At 42.7% G+C, this 27,210-nt stretch overlaps 1 protein-coding gene across 1 annotated transcript in view; it reads left to right on the top strand.

Moving 5' to 3' along the window:
• Window positions 1–1,327: 1,327 nt before the first annotated feature.
• Window positions 1,328–27,210, top strand: part of AMOTL1 (angiomotin like 1) — a 151,885-nt gene continuing 126,002 nt past the window's right edge. Inside the window, exons 1-2 of the mRNA XM_059186206.1 lie at window positions 1,328–1,372; window positions 2,156–2,213. Coding sequence (XP_059042189.1) covers window positions 1,365–1,372; window positions 2,156–2,213 — 66 coding nt within the window. The 5' untranslated portion in view covers window positions 1,328–1,364. The remainder of the gene's footprint in view (window positions 1,373–2,155; window positions 2,214–27,210) is intronic.

The raw sequence follows: 27,210 nt of genomic DNA, 5'->3' as shown, positions 1-27,210 counted from the left end.
CCTCACAGAAGCTTTCCCTATTCAGAATATTCTCCACGACGTCATCCTGAGGGTGTCCTTCATAGCCCGTAACACCACCTGTCTTCATGACCTTTCTTTTCTCTAGTCTGCCTCTCCACCAAACTGTTAAAAGCAAGAAGCTTGTCTGTTCACTAAAGTATCCCAGTGGCTGGCACATGCAGTAGGTGTTCAATAAATTGCTGGTGAGTGTTAAATAAACAGGTGGGGAAATGGGCTCCAAGTAATGCAGCAACTTGCACGAGATCATGCAGCATTAAGTGGTGGAATGGTGGTTGTCTCTTAATGGGGAGGGGAGTATTGTTTCAACCGTTCTTTGTTGCTAGTCTATAGTCCTGATTACAGAAGAGTTCATTTCACTCCTGCTTTTCCTTGACCTAGAGGATACCAATCCCTCCAGATGCTGTGGGTCCCCGGCACAGCCCTTGTACACCCAAACTTAATTGCCCTTCCTTCTGAAGCACAAGATACTCATGAAGCCGCCTCAAAGCATCTCTTCCCGACCTTAGAAGCCTCTCATTCCACACTCAGGCTGCAAGCGGTCATTAACTGTCTACTCTGGGCCAGGCCTGCTCTGGAAGCTTCCATGCCATCCTTGCTTCTCTCAGCCAGGACATCACTGCACTGCTCCATCTCATTTCTCTCTCAACTCCTCTAAAACACAAATACAGCCATAACCTTTTCTATTTTTTCATGAGCCTCTTTCCCGCAATGTCTCAGGCCCGGGGCCCTGCTCACACCTGTCAGAGCCTGTCCCTGAGGTAAACCTAGCTAATAATCCATCCTGGCTTGGTACAAATATTAGCACATCAAAAATCCTGGTTTATATTGTGGTTACTCCCCTCAGCACAGCCCCCGAAGCACCAATTCAAACAGATTTTGAGGCAAATGGTTTAAGATGCTTCCAAATAAGGTGCCCAGCATGATATTGGTACACAAAGCCTGTGGCAAAATCTCCTCAACCTTTCTCTGTAAACTCCAACCCAGAAATTCAGGGCCAGGTTGGACTTGCCTGGCCTGGCGTCTTCTCAGATGTTAATCCAGGACAAGTCTAAAATTAGCCCCACCCCCTCCTGGTGCTAAAACTCAGCTGGAGCAACATGGGGCCAGTTACTTTTAGAAACCATCCCTTTGGGGCTTATTGCTGAGCAACAGAAACAGGTGATGGAAACTGGGCCCGGAACCTGCAAGGCAGGAAAGAAGAGCCGGATCAAGTTCAGAAGCTGGGATCAGAAGGCCAGACCCAGGGACCAGGGCTGCAAATCCAGACTGACGTCATGGTCATAGTCAGATCAAGGAGAGACAGCACCACACCAAGCCAGAGCTTGCCCGTGGCTCCTATTGCAATGTTCAGGTAGGGTGATGGTGAGGGGTGAGGGGAAGGAAGGGAGCAGATGTGTATTAGGTAAACATACTTTGTATATGGAGTCTCCTGGCGCCTCACCGGTAGGCCCTACCGTTTCACCTCTTACCGGTTAACTAAACTCCATGTCTCACACGTTCAGTGACTTAGTCTGCATCACATAGCTAGTAAATGGCAAAGCAGGGAGTCAAACCTTAGCCTGTTTAACATGAGTTTCTGGTACTTTCCTCTAAGCTGCTTCCAGAGTAGTAGGAAGGAAGATTTCAAACCCACTCACAACTCACAGGAACCCCCAAGCTGCTTCCCTGATATTTGCCACCCTCAGTTATGTCCCAATTTCCGGGGAAGCCTTGACAAACATACCAGGGCTAGGGCACCCAGAGATTCTGTGTTAATTGTTCTTGGGTGGGGCCTAAGAATAGGTACTTCACAATCTCCTGGGAACTTCTGCGTGTGGCTTAGGTCAAAAACTAGGCTCTAATGCTCCAGTTCTCCTCGGGCAGCTAGAGAAACAGGGTGGTAAGAGATGTTAATGCCCAGCTCACCAGATAGGGAGGCACATGACTATAGAAGAGCTTCTGGTTGAAGGCGGTCTTCTTGAATTCTAAAGTCAGGTAAAGAATTAAAATAGCGTTCCCCAAAGAGTGGACAGAGGCCAGGAGCCTGGGGACCTAGGAGCCTACAAAGCAGAAGTTTTCAAAGAAGGGAGGGGTGGAATCAGTGTCCCCTATGATTCTAACATGTCACCGTGCCCCTTTTTCCAATCCTTTCTAGAAGGAGAAGGCTCCCTCAGCGTAACTGGCAGGGCTCTGCCAAGGAGGAAGAAGGACAGGTGAGTCCACCTCTGGCTACACTCAGGTGTGATGCTCCTGGCACACTCAGCCTCAGTTTCTCTGAAGCTAGGCTCTTGATTAGGTACGTTTGTTGTCTTTTGGATTTCTAATTGTTTCATGTTGAATGACTTCAAGTCCTGCCTTCTCTGAACTCTCCTGGAAGGCAAGGACTTTGTCATCTAGGAGACAGAAAATAACATCTGAAAGACCTCTGATAGAGCTGACTGGGACATCTTTAGGTCTTTTCATGGCACATTGGCATCATCTCTGGAATTAAAAAAAAAAAACAACTTAGGCCAAGGTCAGTCCCTGAGAATGTGAATAAATTGGCTTGGGGTGTGGCATGAATAGACTTTTCAAATCTTCTCAGATAATTCTAATATGCACCCAAGGTTGAGCATAAAAATTTGAAGGGTAACAAAAAGCTAGGTGGGAAAAAATATTGTAATAATGATTATGGCTAAGGGGGAAAGTGAGGTGATTTGATTTATCTTATTTCTGCTAACCCGTGTTTTCTATTTGCTTCTTCACATTGTATAATTTTGAAAAGTAAAACCAAAACATTCAGCTGGGTTCTCAGTCACTCACCAAATATTTATGGAGAGCCTGTCATCTCACATGACAAACGCTGGGCATGGGGGAGTGACTTTCACAAACACAATTCTTGTTTTCATAAAGTTTACACCTAACGAAGAAGGTTAACCCTCAGACAAACATATACAGTACTCTGACTTCAGGGAGATGTTCTAGTAGGCGCAAACTGCTAAGTGTCATGCATTGTTTTGTAAATAACTATATTAGAACTTACAAAGATTGGGGTTCCGCTTCCCCTCCTATGTCATTATTTGTTGATTACATCATGCTTTTCTGCTGAAGCTCAGTATCCCTTTCAACATTACCAGTCTGAGGTGGTGCTTGAGATGAAACATACTTTGTATCCCAAGAAAGAGCTATGAATTATCATGTTGAGGGTAAACTAAAAAAAATGACTCAAAAGGTAATTGAAGCCTTCTTGTATGGCCAAGTAGCTTCTATTGGACTGTACTTCTTATAGATAGTAACTATAAACTCTGCACAAAATATAAGCACAATTAGTTGAAGGTACTGAGGAGAGAACAACTCTACAGAAACCAGAGGAGACTAAATTAGTGGAAGAAGAGATAGACGTGGGATGAGTTTCCTGACTTATAACTTGTAGTTTAAGAACAAGGCTCTATCTATCAATATGCTGAGCAGAAGGGAAGCCCTCAAGATCAATAGATAAATTCTACTTAGATCTCTGGATGATCCTTGAACCACATAGGCAAGAGGCAGATTTTAGAAATCCCAGCTCTAGCTTAAAGAGCTGACCCGAACTTCTAGATGTTACATGGGGAGATAAGATCTTACAATTTGAGTTCAACCACTTTAAAGGCCTGAATTTTAAAAAAAAAAAAAAAAAAAAAAAAAAAAAAGTCAATCCTCCTCAGAAAAGCAGAATAGAATCCAGAATTTCACATACCACTCATAAAGACCAGGATACACTCCAAAATTATTCAACAAACAACAAAACAGGAAAACATGACTCATTTTAAAGAGGAAAGATAATTGGTGGAGACCAACTCTGAGATGACCTAGAGTGATGGAGTTAATTGACAAGAACTTTAAGGAAGTTACTACAACTATGCTCAAGTATATAAAGGAAAATATGTTCATAATAAATGAAAGTATAGAAATCTTAGCAGATGAATAGAAACTATAGAAAAGGGTACATGTGGTGATGAGTGCAGGGTGTCACATGCAACTGATAAATCATTGAACACCACATCAAAAACTAATGATGTATTATATGTTGGTTAATTGAACATAATAAAAAAAAAAGAAACTATAAAAAAGAACCAAGTGAAAGTATAAGAACTGGAAAATAAAAATTTTTAAATAAAAATGTAATGGACATTTTTAAAAGCACAGGGAGCTAAAAGAAGCAAAAGTCAAAGAACTAGACAGATCAACAAAAATGATCCAAACTGAGTAAAAGAGATTTAATAATACATGTACAGAGACTCACAGATCTTTGCAACAGTATCAAAAGGTCTAATGTACATGTAATTGGAGTCCTAGAACTAGGGGAGAAAGAGAGAGAATGACCCAAAAAAGTATTTGAATAAATAATGGGTGAAAAGTTCATAAAATTTTTTTTAAAGATTTTTATTTATTTGACAGAGAGAGATCACAAGCAGACAGAGAGGCAGGCAGAGAGAGAGGGGGAAGCAGGCTCCCTGCTGAGCAGAAAGCCTGATGCAGGGCTTGATCAGGACCTTGAGATCATGACCTGGGCCGAAGGCAGAGGCTTAACCCCCTGAGCCACCCAGGTGCCCTGAAAAGTTCATAAATTTGAAAAAGACATATATTTACAAGACTTTAAAACCCCAATAAATGCAAAAAAAGTTTTACATTTAAAAAGAAAAACCACAGCAAAACAAAAATAAAACACTTAGGGGAACCATAGTCAAACTGTGAAAATCAATGACAAGGAGAAAATGAACGAAACAATGCTGTGAAAAAATCGATGTAGATAAATGGGGAGATATGCCAAGCTCGTGGTTTTGGAAGACTCACCATTGTTAAAATGGTAATCAGCAAACTGATCTATGGATTCAGCACAATCCTAATCCTAATCCTAATCTTATGATGCTATTTAGTCAAAATTTACAAACGGAGGGATGCCTGGGAGTCTCAGTCGTTAAGCATTTGCCTTTGGCTCAGTTCATGATCCCAAGGTCCTGGGATCGAGCCCCCCATGTCAGGCTCCCAGTGCAGCAGGAGGCCTGCTTCTCCCTTATTCACTCCCTCTGCTTGTGTTCCCTCTTTCGCTATCTCTCTCTCTCTCTCTCTCTCTGTGAAATAAATAAATAAATAATTCAAAAAATTGACTTAAAGAAAAGAATTGGGCACCTGGGTGGCTCAGTGGGTTAAGCCTCTGCTCAGGTCATGATCTCAGTCAGGGTCCTGGGATCGAGTCCCGCATCGGGCTCTCTGCTTAGCAGGGAGCCTACTTCCTCCTCTCTCTGCCTGCCTCTCTGCCTACTTGTGATCTCTCTCTGTCAAACAAATAAATAAATAAATTCTTAAAAAAAAAAAAAGAATTGACAAAATGATGCTAAAATTTCTGTAGAAATGCACAGAACTTAGACTATTCAAAGCAATCTTGAAAAAAGAAGTCAAAGTTACTTCACCACTTGACTTCAAGACTTACCCTAAAGCTATGGTCATTAAAACAGTGTGGTGCTGATGCAAGGATCAACAGATTGGTAAGACAGAATAAAGAGACCAGACAGAAATAGACCAAATTTTCAAATTTTCAAAGCAGCCTGATTGGGAAAGGAAAGGCTTTCAACAAATGGTATTGACATAACTCCATATTCACATGGAAACAAATCAACCTGGCCCTAACTCATACCACCCACAAAAATCAACTTATAATGGACCATGGGCCTAAACATAAAGGCTAAAATTACAGAATTTCCAGAAGAAAACATAGGAGAACATCATGTCTTGGGGGAAGACAAAAACCTAAAAAAGAAAAAAATACAGTCAAAAATAGAATCTCCTGTTCATCAGAAGAAGCATCCTTAAGAAAATGTCTTTCTTATGCAGGTCAGAGGGCATGAGAAAATACTTGAGAAATGTTTCTGACAAAAAATTGGTATCTTGGATATATTAAGAACTCCTAAACCTCATACCAAGATGACCAAAAACTCAATTTAAAACTGGCTAAAAAATCTGAACAGAGACTTCACAAAAGATGGTAAATGAATGGCCCATAAATATGTAAGAAAAAAAAATTCAACAGCTGTAGTCATCAAGGCGAAGCAAGTTAGAACCACAGCGAGATGCCATGAGACATTCACCAGCAAAGTTACGTTGACAACACCAAATGTTAGAACATTTGGCGAAGCAACTAAAACATTTTTTTAAAATATTTTATTTATTTATTTGACAGACAGAGATCACAAGTAGGCAGAGAGGCAGGCAGAGAGAGAAAGAGGAGGAAGCAGGCTCCCTGCTGAGCAGAGAGCCCGATGCGGGACTCGATTCCAGGACTCTGGGATCATGACCTGAGCCGAAGGCAGAGGCTTTAACCCACTGAGTCACCCAGGTGCCCCGCAACTAAAACTTTTATACATTGTTGGTAGGGGAGGAAAATGAGAACATTGGAAAAGATGTAAATTCTTATAAATTATATAGTTTCTCATAAATTAAATATACACCTCCACTAAGACCCACCCATTCCACTCCTCGGTATCTACCCAAGGATTACAAAAACACATGTCCACTAAAGGATGTGTCTGAAAAGGTTCCTATTAGCTTTATTCATCATAGCCCTGGACTGGAAGATCAGGTGCCCATCAACAGAAGACTGAATAAACAAACTGTGGTCTATTCATACAGGAAAGAACCACTCATCTATGAAAAAAAAACAACTACTGATACAAGCGACAAAATGGAGGCATGAATCCTAAATACCTCCTGACGGCACAAAAATTTGCACAAAGCAATACCAATTTTATGATTCTATTTATATGAAGAACTAGAATAAGCAAAATTGATCTATGGTGAAAAAAATAAGATTCATTCCCGCTGGGAATGCTGAACCAGGAGTTTTCTGGGAATGGACATGGGGAAAATTTCTAGGGTGATAATTATGTTCTGTACCTTGATAAGGGTTTGAATCGCACAGGTGTATGTATTTGTAGGAACTCATCAAATGGTATGCTGGTGATGTTTTTCATTTCATCATAAATGAATTTTATCTGAAAAGAAATTGTAAGGAAGTTACAATTGTGAGGAAGTTACAATTGGCATTGTAAAGAAATAGTGAATTTTTGTGAATAATATTGAAGTATTTGGGGGACCGTATCCATATCTACAACTTACTTTGGAAACACCATAAAAATTATACGAGCTGCTGGATGGTTAGAGAATCAATATATGAGAAAGCAAGATAGTGAAAGGTCAGCTGAAGGAACCTTATTTGGAAATTTTATAATAGAATATTGAGAACAGGGGTGCCTTGATGGCTCAGTGGGTTAAAGCCTCTGCCTTCAGCTCAGGTCATGATCCCACGGTCCTGGGATCGAGCCCCACATCGGGCTCTCTGCTCCTCAGGGAGCCTGCTTTCTCCTCTCTCTCTGCCTGCTTGTGATCTCTGTCAAATAAATAAATAAAATCTTAAAAAAAAAATAATATTGAGAACAAAAGACAATTGAGACCCCTTCACGGATCACCTGTAAGCTGGGGTCCTGGCCCTAGAAAAAGATAGTAGAATCTAGCTTATGTCTAGGGGAACAGACTAAGGTGGCTACTCGGTCCAGAAATTGGCTTTCTGTACTCTATTCTAACTTCGGCAGTGAACCCAGTGGCTGAGGCATTTCCTAAGACCCACGGGCTCCTGCTCTCTGCAGTCGGTGACTTTAGAGTTCTCACGGGATCTGTTCTAGAAATCTGGAGCAGAGAGAGATTCTCTGATACCATTTACTCTCTAGCTACTGAATACCTACTGTGTGCTATTCTCTGGTTCAGGTTTTGAAGATACTATGAGGAACTGAGTGTCTCCTTTTTTATCTTACCATTGCTAAAATCTGCTCTTCTTCTACTTATTATATTGAAGTATTTGGGGGCATGTATCAATATCTACAACTAACTTTGGAAACACCATAAAAGTCATATGTCTTTATTGACACTCCTACTAGAAGACTTGCCAATTCCTTTTACAAGCCTTATTGACATTTCTTCAATCTCTTGGTTCAAAAACCCCTTGCTAAAATTGGACCTGAATACCTCTATCTAAACAGAAGAGATTTTCTTTTTCTTGTTTTACCCTCTCGGGAGTGACACTTAACACGAGAAGATCCTCAAAGCCTCAAAATAGCTCAGCAAGATATTGGACACATGCCTAGTGACCCCAAGTCACCTTACACTCTCCTGAAGTCGAGGAGAGAGAGACAGTGTAGTAGGGCTGCTAAGCTCAACCCTCTGCCCCACTTCCAGCACAGGGCACACCGATTACCATTCCTTCCTTGGGCCAGAAGTTCTGCCCAAAGTTTAGCTTGGGGACACGGCGTCAAGGAGAGGTGGCCGGCCTACTCGGTCACTTGACATGACCTTGAATCCCACGTTACAAATGCAATTGCTTCGGCCTCACCTAGCACACAAAAGAGAAAATTCCTTCCCTAAACGTCAATTTTCCCCAACATTCTTGGTGGAATGTAGGCATGTTTTGAGCTGTCACAATGGACCTCGAATTGCTTGAGCGGCACCATACTCAGTAAAAAGTAAATAAAAATCGGTTGCCTTCATTAGAAAGGCTGCCACGCTTTCTTTCCATACAGTGACTCATCCCATGGCTTAACTGCATACTTTCCCCTCTGCCACGTCCAGACCGTCACCTCTTTGTCACCTTTACGTGTTTGCAAACCCACCAGCTCTGAAAACCTCTTGGCAAGGTGATGGTCCCAGCAGCTCACCACCGCCCCTCCTCCTGGCTGAAATCTCCTTGTCTCTTCTCCTTCCCCAAGAATTTTGACCTCTCAGAAGTTTAAATATCTGTCTTCCTTCCCTAGAACGCTATTTTTTCAGACAGTTGGATTCTCGGGAGGTAATGATATGACTCGGGGAAAATAAGTGCTCATTTCCCTATCTCTGGTGCCAGTTAAAGTGATTGGTGTTCAGGACTTTCGGAAGCTCTTTTGAAAACAACAGGGCTGGTCAGATTCCAGCAATTTACCTTCCAAAGGCTGAGCATGTCTGGGCAGTGGCTGCATAATTTGGATGGAATCATCACCGATGAGACAGAGTTGGCTCAGCTAGGGAGCACTCATTGCTCTTTTAAACTCCACGGCACCAGGGGATGAAGTCACCTCTCTTCTTTTAAAACCAACAGATTGGCCCTGTAAGTCCCTGTCCCTTCTGCTAGAACGTGGTGTTTTTTCCTCCTCGCGGTCACCAGGACCTTCTCCCAGGTAAGGAAGCTCTGCTTTTGTGGGTTTCCATCTGGAGAAGCTTGCTTTGAGGGGGATTTTGCAGGGCATCTCTGGGTAGAATGGGAGGCAGGTCGAGGGACATGCTGGCTGAGGAGGAGGGCTAGGTCCCCGCCAACTGGTGTCCACCCTGTGGGCCGGTAGACTCTGAGCTGGGCCAGCAGAACCCCCACTCAGCTCTGAGCTGCAGGGGCTGGTTCTCACGGGGGGGGGGGGGCATGGAAATCGAATCTGGGCTTGGTTTCAGGTTCCTGTTGTATAACCAGCAGGAGGGTGAAGCGGCAATGAGCGGTCTCCTCTGGGCTGGGGCCGACCGTCCTGACAACTGGCTTTGTGTTTGGCTTCATGACACCCCCCCACCCCGGCCCCAGGAGGGTCCCGTGATAAAAGCTGATGTGCAGAAAAGCAACAGCTTTCTGGAGAGCCTTCCTTTGCGAGAGTACAGCAGGAAACAAAGGGGCCCCCGCTCCCTGTTGTAACATGCAGGGACCTTGTGTAAACAATCGCTGAGCTGCTGTGTGGCGCAGAAAGGTAGGAATGCATCTCAGAGCCTGGCCATAGGAATTCGCAGGAAGGGAGCATGAGCATTGGGGTGCACGTGTGCAGGTAGACCTGTGGTCCTAGGGACTTACTGGAAGCTCCCTGCTACACTTCCAATGAGTTATAACAGGCTCTGTCAGTGATTGAATCTCACAGCTCTTACTGGCTCTAGAAGTCTCAATAAAGACATCTTGGTTATGATGGAGGCACCTGCGGGGTGATAGGTGGCTTTTGGAGAGAGAGCTGAACCAACATGGAGTGAAAACATTGAGAATCACGGAGCCCTTGTACTCCTTGACACAGAACCCTGCCACACAGGGTATGCGGGCGTTCATCCCTAACCTTTGAAGGGAGCGAAGAATCTCATTTCGATGAGATGCTTGTTTTGTTTTAAATGCCATTGCCTACTAGCTGTCTGGCTCTGGCTGACAGGTTTGCCTGAAACTTGGCATGTCCAGAATTCATCCTGACCTGAAGTCTGCTCCCCTTTCTGTGTCCCCCCAGCTCAGCAAAAAGCTGCTGTTTTTCCATGACAGTTTTCTGAACTTCATCTTGGACACCCTCCTCCATCCTTGCATTCCTACATCTAGTTTGCCAACACATCCGACAGATTCTGCCTCCAGGTTGCCTCTCAAAGCCATCCATCCATTCTCCACCTCCATGGCTGTTTTCCTCATTCAAGCCAGGATCACCTCCTTCCAGAAACATGGAGGCCTCTCCTCCAGGCTTTCTGTCTCTTCTCCCCTTTCCAGTGCAGTCGGCGTGATTCTGCCATGGTCAGTTAGCACCCGCAGAGTCCAGTCCATCCCTAATCTGGTGATTCTGCCTCCTTACTATCCCTTGAAAATGTTCACATCCCGCTCACTGCCACTCCCTTGGTCCGACTCACCAACACCCTTCCCCTGAGTTAACATGGTGGCCTCTTAGCTTGACCTCCCTCCTGTCAGGCTCACTCCTGTCTCAGTAGAAGACATTTTTCACTTCCTGTGTTTCCAAGCTTTTTTATTTTTTTTTTTTTAGATTTTTATTTATTTATTTGACAGATAGAGATCACAAGTAGGCAGAGAGGCAGGCACAGAAAGAGGAGGAAGCAGGCTCCCTGCTGAGCAGAGAGCCCGATGCGGGCCTCGATCCCAGGACCCTGAGATCATGACCCGAGCCGAAGGCAGAGGCTTTAACCCACTGAGCCACCCAGGCGCCCTGTTTCCAAGCTTTTAAAGGACATGTTGTACAAGAGCAGAACTTGAAACACTTATTACTGTCTTGGGGGTATGGAAGCATCAGGACTGTTATGACTTCTGTAGATACTTCAAGAGGGGAGGCAGAGGGAATGGGGGAAGGCGGGGGGTGTATACTACAGCGGGGAGATGGCCTGAGCTCATGCCTGGGAACCATGCAGGTCTACAGCTGAATCCCAGCTCCTCTTCCTAGTGTGGCCTTGACCAAACTGGTAAGCCTTCTTGAGACTCGTTTTCCTCAGCTGTGAGACGGAATGGAAGTAATAATGCCGACGTCGCTAGATGAATCTAACAGACGCGAAAGCTCTGAAACCCAGCAATTAAGAATTTTTAGTTCCTTTCCTGCTTTCCATTCCTTTTAAGGCTTATAATCTCTAAGTATCATGTATCTTTGAGGTATCTGTGCATGTGTGTTTGTGTGTGTGTATAATTATCTGCTTTGGGCACAGTAGAAAAAAGGAATGGCAAAGAAATACATGAGAACTCTCTTAAAAGAATTTGCAGTTTGCTTAGGGAGGCAAAGCAGCCCTCAGTGGTATAAAAACAGCTATAAAATAAGCATTCTGCGATCGTCATGCATCTTAGTACCGGTTGAGGACATAAGCAGGGAGGGCTTGTGCCAACAGGTCCGTGAATACCTGCAGACAGAGTGTAAGTAGGTCTGTATCTGCAATTTTCAATTTCGGTTTGTTGGGGACTTCAGAATCACCGAACTCTGATGCTAAAGCAGAGCTTCCTGGAAGACTTTGTCCTTTTAGGGTGACTTAAGGACACCCCAATTAAGTGCTGTGCAGTGTGTGAAGTGGCTTTACTCATTCATTTATTCGTCCAGCATTGGTGTGCGCACGGACTCTGTGCTGGGTCCTGTGTTGTGCGATTGCTTTGCAACCCTTCCATGGGACACGGAGGATAATTCTCCTGTTGAATCACAACTAGCCTCGGGGAATCACTGGACCAATACAATAAGAAGAAAGTGACATTGGGGATATCCATGGCTAGGTTCTAAGAAGCTTTGCAGCTTCCTGCTGGGGGTTCTTGGCTTACTCCCTCTGGGGGAAGCCAGCATTGTGTAAAGTCATGGGCTGGCAACCTGGCTCTTGTGGAGGTGGGTCGTGGGGGGAAACCCTGATGTGTAGGGTTTGGCAGTTTTCATAGTATAAGTACTCCCTCCCACCATGGCTGATTTCGGGCTACCAAAGGGAGAGTGCTGAATGCGGGGTTGGAAAGAGAGACACAGAATTGGCTCTTACAAGTGGGGACAGTCCAGCCCCAGGGGCATGCCTGCTAATTCCTTGGAGACTATCAAGCTGCCAGAAAGCCAGCTAGGTGGACAGGCTACATGAAGAGAAGCCCAAACAGCCCCAGATTTTCCAACCATTTCCAGCCTGGATTGAGGCTCCAGGAATGAAGCCTTCAGAGGAGTCCAGACCTGGCCACGAGGGAAGAGCTGCATAGGAAGGACCCTGACTGGGAAATGCTCACCTCAGCTCAGTCAACCCATAGAGCCCCATCATCTAAGTTCAGAGGTGGTTGTCTCGCAGCAAAAGCTAACTGGAACAAGCTGGCCGTCTTGTTTCTGCAGAAGTCAGCCTGGATGGAACCCCCAAGGGAGTGTGCAGGAGTAGAGGAGTCTCTCCAGAGAATTCTCTGTGCATAGTCTCGGGCCTCAGATCACCAAGGAGAAAATTTCATAGTTAAAAAGATCTGAGTTAGAGACTCAGCCACTTCGCCAACTAGTTTTACGATTGTAACTAAATCAGTGAAAATCAATTCTCTTAGATGCATACATGCGCGTGCACGCACACACATGTTTCTCTCAGCTGCTTCTGTCACTGTCCAAAGCTCTGCTGGAAGATCACTCCCTGCTCCTCAGGCTCTGCTTCATCCTCTGCGTGGGGATCTGGGAGCAGGGGGAAGGCGACAGAGCAGAACAATAAGTCAAGGAAATGCCCAATCCTGAGGTCTGCTGGAAAGCCACTGAGATGCCTAGAAAAGACCAACAAAAAGGAATTAAAACAGGAGGCTTGGGGGAGACACATGGATGAGTGGTTAAAGCATGAATTTTGCTATCAGATGACCTGGTTTTCTTTTTTCTTTTTCTTTTTTTTAAAGATTTTATTTATTCATTTGAGAGAGAGACAGTGAGAGAGAGAGAGCATGAGCGAGGAGAAGGTCAGAGGGAGAAGCAGACTCCCCATGGAGCTGGGAGCCCGATGTGGGACTCGATCCCGGGACTCCGGGATCATGACCTGAGCCGAAGGCAGTCCAACCAACTGAGCCACCCAGGCGTCCCAGATGACCTGGTTTTCAATCTGAATTCTGATCTGGGAAAGCATCTTGACATCTCCATTCTAAGCCTCTCCATCTTTAAAATCTGGATAATAATGCCATCTCACAATGTTCTCGTGAAGATTAAATGCGATGATGTATGTAGAAACCTAAAGACATGCGGAATGTGCAGCAGTTAACAGTAGTAGGAGCAATAGTGTTGGAGTCACACAGGTGGCATTGTTGTGACAAGTTCCAAAGCTATGGCCTCCTTGGTAAGCCCTGCACTTTGGTCCATCAGTCACACAACAGGTGCCCAGGGTAAGAATTCAATAAATACTCAAATTAGACTATTTTTGGAATACTCTACCAACATTTTTCTTGTTTTTTTTAAAAAAATTTCTTTATCTCTTTGAGAGAGAGAGAAAGAGAGAGAGAGAACAAGCGGGGGAGGGTCAGAGGGACAACAAGCAGACTTCCTTCTGAGCATGGAGCCCACCGCAGGACTTGATCCCAGGACCCTGAGATCATGACCTGACCCCAAGGCAGACACTTAACAGACTGAGCCACCCAGGTGACCTGACCATTTTTTCTTATTGTCCCCCAGATAAACTTCCAAGGACTTAAAAAGCATTAGTATGCATTTTTTTCTCCTTTAAGTGTGAAGTAGGAACCAAGACCGTATTTTCTCATGTCTTGTGAGTCCTCTTCATACCTTCTGCTGTGTAATAGGTACTTGAGTCGTTCAGTGCTCACAGTGCTCAGTACATTTTAACTGTTATTATTTTTAAAATTCTATTTAAGGACAAAATTAAATTGGGTGACTTATGCTGGGATCCTGATCCCAGAAATCTTAAGGATACTGTTTCTAGACGCCACCACTTTGGTAGAACAGTCAGGGTGTTGGATAGTATGATTTTTAAGAGCAAAATCTGAGTGTTAAGTCCTCGTGCTTTATTTATACTTGGTGAATAAGAGTTACTAAAACTTTAATCTATGCACTGACGTTAGGCGGACTTGTCTCATGAAATTTATGGTTAGTTCAGTCATGTGGACTTTTTAAACAAAGAATAATGCAAACATTCTGTTAAAGAATAGCTGAATTGTGTGTTTTTTTAAAAAACTTGTCTTATGAAATATTTATAGATTCGTGAGTGTGTGCTTGCTTGGGCCAGCCTCCCTCAGTGTTAATGTTTTGTATAACTGTAGCATAATGCCAAAACTAGGTAACTGACATCAGCACAGTCCAGGGACTTTACCAATTAGATCTTATCATAAGTTTTTATCAGCTATGCATGTACTCATTTGTGTGCATGTATATAATTACATGTAATTTTTGTCATGTTAATTTCATTAACTAATACAGCAGTCGAGATACAAAACCTTACCGTCACCACAAGTCTCTCTTTCTACAACTCCTTTGAATCCACCTTCCACCCCTAGTCCTTTGAAGCTCTTAATCTGTTGTCCATCTCTGCAATTTTATTTCAGGAGCATTACATAAATAGAATCATGCGGTATTTAAAGATGATTTATTTATTTATTTGAGAGAGAGTGTGAGCAGGAGTGGGGGAGGGGCAAAGAGAAAGGGGGGAATCAGGCTCCCCTCTGAGTGGAAAAAGGAATACTTTATCCCAGGACCCTAGGATCATGACCTGAGCTGAAGGCAGCTGCTTAGCTGACTGAGCCCCGCAGGCACCCCCAGAATCATGCACTGTTTACATGCATGAGATTGACTGTTTCCACTCTGCATAAGGTCTCTGAGATCCATCCAGGTTGTTACATCAATAGCTGGCTTTTTTTTTATTGCTGAGTCGTATTCTACAGTACAGATGTACCACGGTTTGTTTAATCATTCACCCACCAGAGGACATTAGGGTTGTTTCCAGCTTGGGGTCATTCACATAAAGCTGATATGAGCATCTATGTGCAAGTTTCTGCCTGAATGTAAATTGTCATTTCTCTGGGATAAAAGCCTGAGAGTGTAGTACCCAGGTCTTATAGGTAAGTCCATTTCTAGTTTGAAAATGAACTGCCAAATTGTTTGCTAGAGTGACCATGGCCTCTTGCGTTACCACCGGCAATGTGTGAGTAATGGAGTTTTTCTGCATCTTCGTCAGCATTTGGTGTTAGCACTATGTTTAAGCTGCTCTAATAGGTCTGTAATGATATCTCATTGTCATTTTAATTTGCATTCTCGAATGGGTAATGGTGTTGAACATCTTTTCATGTGCTTATTTGCCATCTGTGTATCTTCTTCAGTGAAATGTCTATTAATGTTTTATGTTCATTTTCTAATTGGATTGTTTTTTCACTGTTGAGTTTTGTGAGTTCTTTATATATTCTAGAGACATGTCCTTTTTCAGATGTGCAGTTTACAAATATTTCCTCCCTCTCTGTAAATAGGATTTTTCATAGAGCAAAAGTTTTTAACTTTGACGAAAGCCAACTTATTAATTTTTCCTTTTGTGGATTATTCTTTTAGTACAAAGTATAAGAACTTTTGCCTGCTTCTAGTCCTCAAAGACTTTATCCTATCTTTTTCTGGAGCTTTATAGTTTTACATTTAAGGCCATAATCCATTTTAAGATAATTTTTTGTATAAGGTGTCAGGTTTGTGTTGAAGCATGGTACCAAACCCAAACACTATACAGAAAAAGACTGGTATATTTAAATACAGAAAATTTGCAACATATAGTTGAAAACCGTATAAATGACATCAAAATTCAAATGGCAGACAGAAAAGTTATTTGCAGTACCTATGTAACATAGTAGAATATTGTTTCCTAAATATAAATTTCCTAAAATTTAAATAGTATATCAATAAGAAAAAAAGTAAACATGGACCAAGTACATGAACATGCTGGTCAGAAGAAAAGAAATGCAAATGGCCAATAAACTTAAGAAGGGATGATAAGCCCCCAATTTAAGGGGCACACGTTAAAAATGAGAGGACTTGCTTCTTTCTATTACAAAAGAAGTACAAAATTAACAGGCATCGTAAAAATATAAAAAACATAAAACATATATAACGTTAAACATCATCATACCCTCCCATGCCTAAAATCATTCTTTCTTCTTTCCCTAGAAATAATCTCTATGAAAAGTTTACTATTCCTTCCAGGAATAGATTATGTGATTAGAAGTGTGCATGTGTGTGCAAGTGTGTGTGTGTGTGTGTGTGTGTGTGTGTGTGTGTGTGTGTTTCCTTCTTATACAAATTGGATCCTCTATACAAACTGTTTTGCACCTGGCTGTCTACAGTTGATATCATCATCATGATTTTTCATACCGACTATCCGAGTCACTTTATTTGTTTAAATGGTTGCATAGGATTTACAGTGTAGCTACACCTTATTTCATTTAACTCTTTATTGAGAGACATTATAGTGTTTCTCTTTTTCTTTCGTTACTAGGAATGCTGCATTCTAGAGATCATGGGGTTCACTTGTTTATACCTGTATTCTGTAGGATAGATACTTAGAAGTGAAACTGCTGGATCAAAGGACACATGAACTTTCATTACAGAATATGCCAAATTGCCATTTCAAAAGATCTCTCCATTTATTCTTCTACCAAAATGCGAGCATACCTATTTCTTCAAAAAGTCACCATCTCCTGAGATTAACCAATGCTTTAGAACACTTGGACAATGTGATGAGTGAAAAAAGTCAGCATTGTTTTAATCTGCATTCTGAGGTTGAATGTGTTTTTATATGTTTATAGTTCATGTCTGTTTCTCTGTTAATCATCAGTTTATAGCTTTGCTTGTCTCTGTTGATTGTCATTTTCTTATTGCTGTATGAAACTCTTTTATAGTCTGGATATTAATCTTGTTATACATGTGGTAAATATTGTTTTCCTTCACTAGTTTTTATTGTACTTTTCTCTGTTGTGTCTTTCTTTCTAGAGAAGTTTTGATTTTATGTAGTGCAATCTGTCTATCCTTTATTTTATGACTTCTAGATTTCATACATTAGCAAACTTTTCCCACTCCAGGATAAAATTTTCTCCTAATATGCTTATGGATTTTCTTTTATTGTTTAGATCTTTTATTTTATTTTGATCTTGAATTTATACACCCTGTGAAATAGGAGTCCACCTTAAAAAATGGCCAATTAACCCCATAGTCTTTGTTGAATAGTCTATCTTTTCCCCCACTGACTTGAAATGCCGATTTTCCCATATGCCAAATCAATTTCATTGATTATTTTTGAAACTTCCTAATCTGTGCAAATAAATAATTTACTCCACCTACAAAATCATGTTGTTTTAGTTACTTTAGCTTTACAATTTGTTGTATTATGGAAAGTAGGTACCTTCTCAAATCCTGTCATTATTTTTCCTTATCAATAGTTTCTGTGTTAAAAAGCAAGATAGATTAATAGAAGAAAAAGGCAGCCACAATAAGAAAAGACATGTATGTATTTGTGTAGGCATGCAAGTGAGTGTGTATGTATATTAACATATTCATAGAAATATATGTATACACACATATGTATATATGTGTGTACATACATACACACACACACACACACACTAAGTAGGTATTTGCATAGGCACAGATAACTCCTGGTGGGGCACACTAGATCCTGTAATAATTACCTCTAGGGAGTGGAACTATTGGTGAGTCTACTGATGAGTGAGATTTACTTTTCATTTTGCATCATTCCTTACTTTTTATGCATCCTTGAAAAAATTTGCATTTCCATCATAAGTAAGGACAGTATATGATTTTCTCTGCCAGAAACCCAAGCCTGAATAAGGGCATATTCTGTGTGTTGAGTGTTTCTCAATCAGCACTCCACATACGAATGACCTGGGGAGTTTTTAAAAAGTACAAATGTTTAGGGACCTGCCCCCAGAGGTTCTGTTTTCATAGCTCTGGGAGAGAGCCTGGGCATCAACATATTTTATGTGACTGATACTCAGTCACAGTTGAGAACCATTGCTGTAGATGATATGAGGCCTCAAAGTGTCCCCAGAAGGCCACCATGATGAGGTCTTTTTCAGAATATAATTACTTGGGAATGCAACCCAAAGTAATCTATCACTTCTCTGTCAGGCTAAGTGTTGGCATGAGACCAAGTGCAAACAAGTGTGGAGGGGAGTGGTGGAAAAGAGCTTTGGTTAAATGTGTGTGAAAGCATCCATCTCTGTGGTAGGCCTTTTTGTTGCAAAGTTTAGACTCCTTCAGGTTTTCTTGACACATAAGAGATTCTTTTAAAATCATTATGACCATAAAAGATACAAGAATCTCATGGAAACTCAAAAACAAAGCAAAACAAAACAAAAAACCCACAACAGCTGTGCCTTAGGAACCCAGAATGTGGTTGGTTCTGGAGGGTTCCAAGAGAGCTCCAGGAGCCAGGGTTCCTTGGAGACCCTCCCATAGGAGACTTTCAAAATACTTTCATCTGGAGAATTGCTTTGTTAAAATGAAATGACTTTTGGAAGCCGAATCTGGGAAACAGATCAAAGAGGAAATTGAGGAAGCCTAAGGATTGACTGGAAACCCAATATTGCCGTAGCTCCGCGGCTTACGTGCCTCTTCCTCGGATGCTTCTCCCCGTCCCTTGGCTGATTATGCCTCTGTGTTCCCGAAGGAGGAGCTGACCCAGCTCGCCCGCAATGGTCTGTCCCTGGTTGGGCGGGCGGGCTTTTTCACACCAGATGACCACAGAGAAGGATGGAATGGCTCATGGAGTCGTGTGCCCGCCCACCCCTGCTCACCAGAGCCAGAGAGGGCATGGAGAGGAAAAGTGAGTGCGTGAGAGTTTCCTTAGAGTGGGAGAGTGCAGAGAACATGGATCATGATTCCCCTGTACAGGCCAAGCATTATGAGTGCTCCGTGAAGGCTGGATGGGAGGATGGAGCTGCATCAATTCAAGCCAAGGTGCTAAGGGGCAAGGTCAGGAATGGGTCTGTGGCCCTTGCACTCTGAATATCCCTAAAGGTCTTTTTTAGCTCTACTTATTTGGGCTTTTAAAAGGTCTTAACAGCCCAGGAATTCAGGAGAATGGAATTTATTTTCCCTTGGAATTAGGTCTGTGCCCTGGCGGGAGGCAGAGCCCTCCAGGGGTGGCTTGTGCCAAGTTTGAAGCCTTGGTATGAAAAAAAGAAATCCAATGTTGTCAGTAGTACTTTGTTATACGGAAGACATGTTTGTTTGTTTTTTTTAAGATTTTATTTATTTATTTATTTATTTGAGAGAGAAGAACAGAGCTAGCAAGAGAGCTTGAGCAGAGTGAGAGAAGGAGAAGCAGGCTCCCCGCTGAGGAGGGAGCCTGATGCAGGGCTCGATCCCAGGACCCCCAGATCACTACCTGAGCCAAAGGCAGACGCTCAACCGACTGAGCCACTCAGGCATCCCAACGGGTTACTTCTTGAAATACTATTTTGAATATAGTGGATTAAATATTACTAAAATTAATTTTACCTGTCTTATTACTTTGTTTTAAATGTGGCTATTAGAAAAAAGTTTTCAATTATACACGTGGCTCATGTTTTCTTTCTCACAGACAGTTGGATTAGATGGTGACTCCAAGGAGCAGCTGGGTGGCTCAGGCAGTTAAGTGTCATCCTTTGGCTCAGATCATGACCCCGAGGTCCTGGGATAGAGTCCTGCATTAGGCTCCCTGACAAGCCTGCTGCTCCCCCTGCTTGTGCCCTCTCTCTCTCTCTCTGTCAAATAAATAAATAAAATATTTTAAAAATATAAAAATAAAGAGATGGTGACTCTGACATTTCCCCCTTGCACAGGCATGTAAAGATCTGTATATGAAAGACATATCTTTGCGGTGGGGTCCCCTTTAATACCCGGTTTTCAGAGCTGTGGCAGTTTGGTTCATCATCAGAGCTGTGGTAATCTGTCTTATTCTGGCTTTTTTCCCAGTCTTATAAACTGCAACCCAATTCCTGCTCTCAAATATAACCACTTAATCCTCTCCTATGGTTTCCCAATATCCCACATCCAGGTGGCATTGTTCATGGCTCTGCCTGGGCAAGTCCTTATGGACCCTTTCTCTGCGTCTCTGCTTCGCTTGCTCCTTCCTGCCTCATTGTCCCTCTTCCTTTCTGGGACCAGCACACAGCAGATGTCTCACACGTGTACTCTCAGGCACTTTTCACACGCGTCTTTTTCCTGCAAGTGCGTTCCAGCCAGCCGCCTGGATTTGGGGACAGATGACTGCTTCCTAATGGCCCGTCACAATTCATCCTGTTTCCCCCAGGAATGAAGTTTGCAGATGGGACTGAGTCACTTCTGGAAGTGTATCTGCTTCAGGAATTTATAATGATTTTAATAAAACCAACTACTGTCGTCATTTATTGAATTGTATTAGATCCGGCCAGGATCTATGGTAGGTACATTGCAGATGCGTCTCATTTAATCCCTACAACATGGGACGCCTGGGTGGCTCAGTTGGTTAAGAGGCTGCCTTCGGTTTGGGTCACGATCCCAGCATCCTGGGATCGAGTCCCACATCGGGCTCCTTGCTCAGCAGGGAGCCTGCTTCTCCCTCTGCCTTTACCTGCCTCTCTGTCTGCCTGTGCTCACTCTCTCTGACAAATAAATAAATAAAATCTTCAAAAAAAAAATCCTACAACAACCCCACAGAGCTGTGCTGCGATCCCCTAATAGGGCTGGGGCAAATGAGGCTCAAGAAAGTTGTATACCTTGCTCTCTGATCGCTGCTAGGAAATGGGGGACCTGGGATTTAGATCTACGTCTGTCCCCAAAGTCTTATCTCTTACCTCCAATTTAGACTGTAAAGATCTACTGCCTCCCGAGCTGGGCAACTACAAGTTGGAATTCTATGCTGCTTAGCAGTGATATCTCTAAGCAAATCTGTTGAATGATGACAGTGCTATGTGTTTGCGTACTGGTTGGTGACTGTTGAATTGACGTACAAGTTTCCCAAAACCTTGTGAAAGCTAGAATAATGGGCTCTCTGAACCCTATTTCACACGTTAGAGTAACTGAGCTCCAAGGGGATGAAGTGGTTTGTCCAGGGTCACTAAGTGAAGAAACAAACCCAAGTTACGTGAAAACCCAATTTTCATGAAAGATTTATTTTCGATTTTCCTACTCCATCGGGATATACAGGGGCATTGCGCTGCCTGGATGGCAGAATATGGGGACAGACCTTTTGTTGTGATTGCTGATAGAAACCTGAGTTATGTGAAGGGTTTGCAGGCACAGACTCATTGGAGTCTCCCAGCTGTAGGTATGCCAATGTTATTCACCCAACAAGCATTGCCTGACCTCATGTCTGGCCAGGCATGGGGCTACTGGCTGGATGGTAGCAATGGAAGGGGCATAAGACATGACTTTGTCCAAAGGAAACTATCTCCTGCTGGACATGGCAATTATCTTGTCAAGAGAGTATTATCATCCACGGAAAAGCATTGTCCTAATGGAATATAAAAAGTTCTGCAAAGCACAAAAGGAGGAGGAAATAACTCTGCCTCGGAAGGTTTCCTGGTAGAAGGGACTTGTGAGTTTAGAGATGAAAAGCCCAAGTCACTAAGAGTTCCGCAAAGAGCCTCATAATGTTATAACTTCATTAGGCTTCCTAAAAATATGCTTGTTGCCATAGCTCCTTAGAGAGTAGTAGCATAAATTATTTATTGGAGTATTTAAAATATTAACACCAGTAAATTCCATGATACAGTCACAAATATTCTGCCTAGTTGGATGAGCCAATTTGAAATAATGGTTTTTATGGTACTCCAACTTTCCAATTCTACAAAGCTAGTATGAATACCTGGAAATAAATAAGAATCCCAGAAGAATCGTGTCCACTCTCTAAACATCAGCCATTTCAGACAGAGGAAAACTCTGTCTCTAGCACTTCATACCCTTTTATTCATGTAAAGAGGTATTTTCTTACACAATGGATACTTAAGAGCATTCTTTTTTTTTCCCCCAAGCATAAGAGTCTTGTATATGCTGCTGAATTTCATCTCTTGAGTATTAAGAACCCAAATGTAGACACTAATGTGTTTATTTGGAGATGGAAAGATAAGAACCTTCCAAATTTAGAAATTGAAACTGATCAGAGCCAAACTCTTGGAGCCCAAGAGGAGAATGCCCTCTTGGCTACAGTGGTCCATCAGGCTGCTGGTGATTGGATTTTTCTGATAGATGGCATAGTACAATAGACTGAATATTTGTGTCCCTCCAAATTGGCAAGTTGAAGTCCTAATCCTGAATGTGATGGTCTTAGGAGGTGCAGCCTTTGGAATGTGATTGGGTCATGAGGCTGGAGCTCTCTAGCCCCTTCTGCCACGTGAAGATGCAATGAGAAATCATCAGTCTGCCACCAAAAAGGAGTCCTCCCAGAACCTGACCGTGCTGGCACCCTAAGCTTTGGTTTTCAGCCTTATGGTCTATAAGAAATAAATTTCTGGCTTTTATAAGCCACACAATCTGTGGCACTTTGTTATAGCAACCCAAACTGACTAAGACACCTAGATCCTAGATAGCGGAGGTGTTAGCTAGAAATTTCTAGTTGAGAAGGAAAATCCCATCACGGGACCTCTTCTCTCTTGCACTTCAGTGTAGTTGTTTGGCTTGTTTTCTGGGTGTGACAAAATAGACTTACACCTTCTACTCATAACCAAGATGGAAGGCTCCTTCTGATCGTGACTTGTTGAAGAAGAAGATCCAGATCTGCAAGAGTTGGGAGAGCGTCTGAACAGGGGTAAAAATCTTGACATTCCTGGAAGAGTGTTTCCTTTTAATGCAGATTTTGAAGACCAGAAGAAAGAGTAGGAGTCTGAAAACAGCTCTGCAGTATGGAGGATTGTTGATGAATATTAATATTTTAAGAATTTAAAAATGAAGTGCTTGACAAACGCATTCACAAATATGATGGGCTGCCTGGAAAGAAAGGACGATCCTTCCCACAGGTAGTATTTAAGTATGCGCTGGGGATATGGCTACTAGGGAGCCGGGCACAAGGCAAGGGTTGGTCTAAAGGTCTTGCGATCCCTACCAAATTCTAGATTCTATTATTTGCTAATTCTTGGTTTACCTTGTGCATATCTTTATGTTTGATTTTTACTTTATTCTCTAATGATATGGCCAGGTACTTGTCTCCCTGACAAGGTCGAAATTTCCTTGAAGGAAGAAAGCTATCTACCCTGTTCTATCCCAAGCATTTAGCACAGTGACTAGAACATAGGAGATACCAAGTAAATATATATCGAATGAATAAATGAACTAATTTTGTGTATCTATATTAATATGTATGTCTATATCTCAATTTATTAGTGTAATTATGTATATCTTGATTGGTAGTGTAAGTCATCAGCGGACTTGCTTGCTGCTAGGGCGTTCATACTCCTTACAGCCCCTGGTTGCTGGGCTATCTGGAAGATGCAGTGTGCTATGTAGTTCCCCACATACGGCACTTCTATGTCACTTATTCCTTCTCTGCAGCTGGAGCTGTGCTATAGCATTGAAGGCAGAGTCGAGGTATGGCTGAGGTTCTTTTGAATTTGTATTTCTAAATCTAGCCCCACTGCCAGCCATGCCCCTAGAGATGCTGGTTAGAGGTCTTGGGTGTGATTCGGCTGCATTAAGTGGGCAGGTCTCCTGCAGATAATCAGAAGTGCGGTTTCAGCCCAAGCGTGGGGAGGGAGGCAGGTGTACGAAGGGCAGGGGCTCTGATGGCACGCCGGGCAGAGGAGCAAGAATGCAGACTCAAGTAGGAGAGTGAGTGGGAGAATCTCCGCGAGCTAGACTGGATGAGAAGGTCAGAATGGGGCCAGGAAGCAGAGGCAGAGAAGGTGTGGTTTTTACGTGGAGCAATTGCCAAAGAAGCAGAGGAGGTGGGTGGGGTTGCAGACAGCACTTGCCAAAGGAAGGTGTGTCACGGAGATCTGTTCGACCAACAGAGACTGAGCACCTGCCTTGGGACAGCCACTCTTCCCACTGCTGGGGATTCAGAGTAGGGTCTCTGCTCTCAGGTGCATGAGCTGTGGACTCAACTCTCTGTATTAAAAGACCATTACAGTACAGACAAATACAGTACAGCACGTGATGCATGTTGGAAGGAGGCAAGCACAAGGAAGTCTGTGGGGAGCACAGCAACTCTGAGACGGAAAGGACAATCTGTAGTCAGCAAGGTGAGGCAGGAGGAATGAACTCTTATATATATATATAAGTATAAGAGTATAAAATATTTATTTATTTATTTGACACAGAGAGAGAGAGAGCACCAGCTGGTTGAGTAGCAGGTAGAGGGAAAGGGAGAAGGCTCCCCGCTGAACAGGGAGCCACATGTGGGCTCTATCCCAGGACCCCGGGATCATGACTTGAGCCAAAGGTAGACACTTAACCATCTTGAGCCAAAGGTAGACACTTAACCAGGACCCCGGGATCATGACTTGAGCCAAAGGTAGACACTTAACCAGCTGGAGCCACCCAGGTGCCCAGCAAATGTCTTCTTGAGACATCTGAGAGTTAGGATGGATAAAGTGTGGTGATTGATCCAAGGGGCGAAGCGATCTGTCTATCAAGGATGGCCTGTTTCCAGCTCAGGCAGCTAGGGGGATGTCTTGCTCCAGAGGCAGCTCTGAAAAGAGAGGAGGACATGTCCATTTAAGGTCATCGGGGAGTCAGAGCGCTAACCTCCTAGGGTCCAAAAGTCCCCTGGGCCCCACACCACTCATGGTGGGGGGTCTCCTTTACCTGCTTAATAGTATCTGATACCTGACGAGGGTCCTTGCACACACCGGTCACTGTCATTTACACATCTGTTCAATCAACCGATATGAAAGATAAATTATGTAATCATAGTATCCTGGTATTCTGTAGACCCGAGGGTCCCATGGTGCAGGTGGTTTAGTTCTTCTCTTTATTTTTAAATTTATTTATAAATAAAATCTATTATAAAAATTTATGATTTATTTATAAAATAAATATTTCTATTTATTTTGCTATGTATTTCTTTCAGATTTATTGATGTCTAATTGACAAATAATATTGTAAGATATTTAAAGTATACACTGGAGATTCGTGTGTAGCTTGTAAAATGATTCTTCCTATGGAGGCAGCTTACCCATCACCTCACATATTTACCTTTCGTTCTTACTGCTGTGCATTAGCCCCGAACTTACTCATCTTACAGCTGGAAGTCTGGACCCTGTTACCAACCTCTCCCTGTTTTCTCCACCTCCCTCCCTCTGGCAACCACTTTTCTCTTCTCTTTTTCTAGGAGTTCTACTTTTTTTTTTTTCTTTTTGGATTCCACATATAAATGATATCATGCAGAATGTCTCTTTCTGGCTTATTACACGTAGCATAATGCCCTCCAGATCTACTCTGTGTGTGTGTGTGTGTGTGTATGTGTGTGTAAACGAAACATATTAATCCAGGGGCACCTGGGTTAAGCATCTGACTCTTTGTTTCAGTTCAGGTCATGATCTTAGGGTCCTGGTATTGAGCCCTGTGTCAGTCTCTGTTCTCAGCGCTGAAGTCTGCTAGAGTTTCTCTCTCACTCTCTCTCTCGTCCCTCCCTCACTCTCTCTCAGATAAATACATCTTAGAGGGGTGCCTGGGTGGCTCAGTGGGTAAAGCCTCTGCCTTCAGCTCAGGTCATGATCTCAGGGTCCTGGGGTTCTCTGCTCAGTAGGGAGCCTGCTTCCCTCTCTCTCTCTGCCTGCCTCTCTGCCTACTTGTGATTTCTCTCTCTGTCAAATAAATAAATAAAAGTCTTTAAAAACAAAACAAAACAAAAAAAAATACATCTTAGAAAACATGATAATCTAGAAAAATATGAATTCATTTATTCGTTAATAACACACACTGTTTCCATATGTTGGATATTGGAAATAATGCTTCTGTAAACATGGGAATACAGATGGTTCTTTGAAAAAGTGCTTCCCAAATCCTACAACTGTAGAGTTTCAACAAGCTTTCCCACTTGCACCACCCCACTTTATCCTTTAGAGAAAGTATTTGCTCACCCCATTTTGTCTTTTTAGTTTCTTCTTCATGGACTTAGTCTTTGAGAGAGTTTAGTCTTAGATAGAGGTTCAACACTTTCGAGAAGGCCTGGAAAATGTTTTCCAGGCTCCATACATTCATGAACAACTCTGGGGCTCCCTGTGAAGGAAGCAGTGATGTTAGAATGCCAGTGACAGATGTAGTTGATCAAAGTCTTCCTCAAAATGCTTGTGTTTGATGTAATTTCATTTCACATTTTGTGTGTGGTTTTCCCAAGCTGTGGTGTGAAATTCAAGCATCAGAGAAACCAGCAGGGTTTTTAGGTTGAAGTTAATGAAACAATGGGAACCTACATAGTTCAGATTTATTCAGAATCTAGCCTCACACATCCAGAAGAGATCTTACAAATCTGGCTCCTGGGGGCCAGGGAATGCCCCCAGGGAAACTCATCCCCCAAGATGGGGAAAACCACAATTTAATTCATTAGTACAACTCTATTTTTTGTCACAGAAAGCTATTAGAATCTCCAACTCACTTCTCAAAGATACTGCAAGGAGTAATGAAATGGTTCTGAATGACCAGTCTACTGGAAATCAATGTTGCTTTTTAAGGATGTAGTATTATTGTCAATAATGCTAAGATACAAGATGTTGAATACTTAGGTCGTTTGATTAAATGGTGATGTCAGCATGATCATGGCTCAGGACTGGATTTCCATTCCAGACATGTTTTCAGTCTTGCACAGAGAGCATGTCTTGTCCCGATCACAGATTATCTCTAGCCTTGATCAGCCACCTCTCACGTGTTCAAGCTGATGTCTCAGTTTGCTAATGGATAAATATCACAGCTTTCTCCACCCATGGATGTGGGTGGATGGGTTGCCTTTGTATGTAAAGCATATTATTATAGGCTGCAAGTCTTGGAAGGCTGAGCAAACCTTTGACAACATCTGGTTCTAATTCCTTCATTTACA

Source organism: Mustela lutreola, chromosome 1 (genome assembly GCF_030435805.1).
Source record: "Mustela lutreola isolate mMusLut2 chromosome 1, mMusLut2.pri, whole genome shotgun sequence".
NCBI classification, from domain to species: Eukaryota; Metazoa; Chordata; class Mammalia; order Carnivora; family Mustelidae; genus Mustela; species Mustela lutreola.
This window is presented reverse-complemented; position numbering and strand designations above follow the sequence as displayed.